We start from the raw sequence: 3,325 nt of genomic DNA on the forward strand, positions 1-3,325 counted from the left end.
GCCGCTGCCGCCGCCGCCGCCGCCGCCGCAGGGGAGAGGTTGTTGGTGCTCTGCGACTCGGCGCTAGGGGACACCAGCCCCGGGGGGGTGGAGGACTCGTAGCCGGAGCTGGCGGCCGGGGAGGATTCGGAGCCTTGCGGGGACGACTCGTGCACCTGGGGGGCAAAGGCAACACGGCCGGGTGGAGGGGGGATGGCGAGGCCGCGGCCGCCCCCCGGGCGCACCCCCCGCCGCCGGCCCGGCCCTCCGCCGCCCCTGGGCCCAGCGCCCGCCGCCCGCCGCCCCGTCGGGGCGCCCGGAGCGGGGCGGCCGCCCTCCCGCCTCCCGCCGCCGGCTGCGGGGCCGGGTACCTTCATGTGTTTCCGCAGGGAGCTGGGGTGGGTGTAGGACTTGTCGCACATCTTGCACAGGTAGGGCTTATCCGAGGTGTGGACGTGCATGTGCTTCTTGCGGTCGCTGCTGTTGGCGAAGCGCCGGTCGCAGCCTTCGAACTCGCACTGGAAGGGCTTCTCCCCTGCAAGAGAGCGGCGCAGCAGCGGGGTGAGCGAGGCCGCCCCCGCGCAAACCCCGCGCAGCCCCGCGCATGGTTTCCCCGCCCTCGTCCTCCTCTCCCAGTCGCTTCGTCCAGCGGTTTCCCAAAGCAAGGGGCCGGCCGCGTCCCGGTACCCGCAGCGCCGGAGGGCCGCAGCGCTCACGCGTTGCCCTGAAGCGAGGCAACCCCCGTCCCCCGCCTGGTCTTCCTACTAAAACCTCGGGGATATCCCCCTCCCGGCATCTTGCCTGACTTTATTTCGACCGCTGCCAACACACATAGCCAGCCCCGTTAGAGATTGAAGAAGAAAGACAATTTGAAGGGGAAAAAAAAAAAAAAAAAAAAGCAATCATCATCGAGCCGTTTCGCCTCGGTACCAAATCCGCTATCCTGTTAAACTGGAAACCATTACCGACAGATTTAAGGCCGGGCATATTGTTTCGTGTATGGATATTCAAGATAAACGCACATCCGCTGGGAAAACTAAACGTCTGTAAAATACTTCATTTAATTTTCATAGGGATTCCTCTCGCCCGGCTGCCAGGACTCCAAATGCCGGGGAGTACTTTGGAGGTGAGAACTCCACATTCCCCCGCCTTTGGAGGGGGAAGCATTTAACATTAGATTCCATTAGCACCTAAATTGTTTCTTAAAGACATCCGCTCAGACACAATGACTTCAGTGCGGGCATCTCATGCAAATACATTTCTCAAATTTTAAACCTTGTTAAAGCTCGTCTCGCACCTCGCATCGGGCTTAGCACTTGAGAAAACAATAGGCCTCGAGATTTTTAGCCTTTCTCCGGGTAAATATTTGGAGTGGAAGTCGCTAAAATATTTGGCCGTCTTTTATGAAATAGTCTGGCACGGTTTGAGCCGGCAGGAGTAGTAAATGAATAATAGATGAGGCGGGAGGATGCGTTTATTTTTGTTACCCTTCGGCTCAGGCGATTTTCCGTCAGGAAAGCCTGGGCTCCCTCGACCCTCTTCCACCTGATTTGGGTGGAAGTTTCCGAACCTCAAATCCTCTGTTCCCTATTACATAATTTAATAAACTGCTGCAAAAACACCTTAAATCACATCGAGTGAGACTTTCAAAACAATTTTTTTTTAAATGAGAAAATTTTATTGCCTTGCTCACACCATTTAAATTTAATGGAAAGCATTCCCAGAAAGGGACTTTTTGCCACTTCTAACGGGATTTAGGACTAATGATTGATTTTGCACGTATTTATATAGTTTCTCTCGGTATCCATAAATAAAAGCCACGCTCACAAGCGCTGAAGTTGTATGCAAATACATTGCATAGAGCAAATGACTAAGGTGTTTCAGATGGATGGATGGATGGATGGGTGGGTGGATGGATGGATGGACGGACGGATGTCTTCCCGTATTTTAGCAAGACGGCAAAATTTGGTTCGCACTGTATTCCGCGTTTCTGCGGAAAGACTCCGCTGACCCTTAGTACGAATCTACAGCTCTCGCTCACAAGTTAAAACAAATCAGTAAAATATCCTTTCGAAATCTGGAATGGAGGGGGATGTATGCTGCTGAGGAAGAAACCAAAACAAACGCAGCCATGTGATGGAGAGGGTTAAAAAGAATAAACTGGAAGCTTATTTTAAGCTTCTCCTCACTCTCCTAATTTTACGTCACTCTTTCTGAGTATCTATCAGTTTACATACATATATACACACATACATAGGCACGGGCAGAGGGAGGAAATCTGCCGAAAGAAACCCGAATTACCTGTGTGCGTCCTTTTGTGAATTTTGAGATTTTCTGATCTGGCGAAAACTTTTCCGCAGCCAGGGAAGGGGCAGGGGAAGGGTTTCTCTCCCGTGTGCACTCGGATATGATTGACCAGTTTGTATTTCGCTTTGAAAGGTTTGCCTTCGCGGGGACACTCCTCCCAGTAGCAGACATGGTTGCTCTGCTCGGGTCCCCCAACGTGCTCCACCGAGACATGGGTGACCAACTCGTGCATGGTGCTGAAAGTTTTATTGCAACTTTTTTTGGGGTTGTTCAGCTGTTCGGGATCGATCCATTTGCAGATGAGCTCTTGCTTGATGCACTGCTGCCGCATGTAGCGGAAAAAGGCACCTGGGTGGTGGTGGTGGTGGGCTGCCATGTTCATGCCCATATTCATATTCATGGGGCCGTACTGGTTGTGCAGCTGAGCCGCCGAGTAAGGGTCAGTCCTGGGGCTGGAAACCTGGCGGTACTGATCCGACCGGGCGAATACCTCCCCTGGCAAGCCCAGTCGCATCTGCCCATTGAGAACATTTTGGGAGGCGTGGGGGCCATGCTGGTCGTGGATGCCCGGGAAGAGGAGGTGGCTCTGAGCGTCCGTGTGCGGGTGGTGCAGGCTGCCGGCCGCAGGGCCGAAGATGCCGTGCTGTCCGCCGGCCGGCGACGAGTCCCCGAAGCCCCGGCTGCGAAACAAGAAGTCCCGGGTTGAGTTGAAGGGCGCCCCGGAGTAGGAGCCGACATGAGCGGCGTGGGGGCCCAGGGCGGCGGCAGGGTAACCGGGCGCCTGCGAGGTGAACGCCGAGCTCTGCCCGGGGGAGAGGTCGTGGGCGCCGGCGTTGAGCTTGAAGGCGCCCATGTGCGCCGCCGCCGAGTCCACGAAGCTGTTCTGCGCCGCCAGGCTCAGCTCCCGGTCCTGCATCTCCGCCGCGGCCGAGTGGTGGTGCCGGGCGAAGGTGCCCACTCCGAGGGCCGGGAACTGCGGGCCGGCGTCCAGCAGCATGGTCCGCGCCGCTCCGGGGACGCAGCCGCTGCCGCCGCTGCC

General features: G+C 56.5%; 1 protein-coding gene across 1 annotated transcript in view; it reads right to left on the minus strand.

Annotated features, from left to right (window-relative positions):
• The window catches only part of ZIC2 (Zic family member 2), a 5,848-nt gene extending 2,529 nt beyond the window's left edge, over positions 1-3,319 (minus strand). The window contains exons 1-3 of the mRNA XM_015639188.2: positions 2,281-3,319; positions 351-514; positions 3-155 (exon numbers count right to left, since the gene is read on the minus strand). Coding sequence (XP_015494674.1) covers positions 3-155; positions 351-514; positions 2,281-3,283 — 1,320 coding nt within the window. The 5' untranslated portion in view covers positions 3,284-3,319. The remainder of the gene's footprint in view (positions 1-2; positions 156-350; positions 515-2,280) is intronic.
• Positions 3,320-3,325: the final 6 nt, after the last annotated feature.

The sequence above is a fragment of the Parus major genome, chromosome 1 (genome assembly GCF_001522545.3).
Source record: "Parus major isolate Abel chromosome 1, Parus_major1.1, whole genome shotgun sequence".
Classification (NCBI taxonomy): domain Eukaryota; kingdom Metazoa; phylum Chordata; class Aves; order Passeriformes; family Paridae; genus Parus; species Parus major.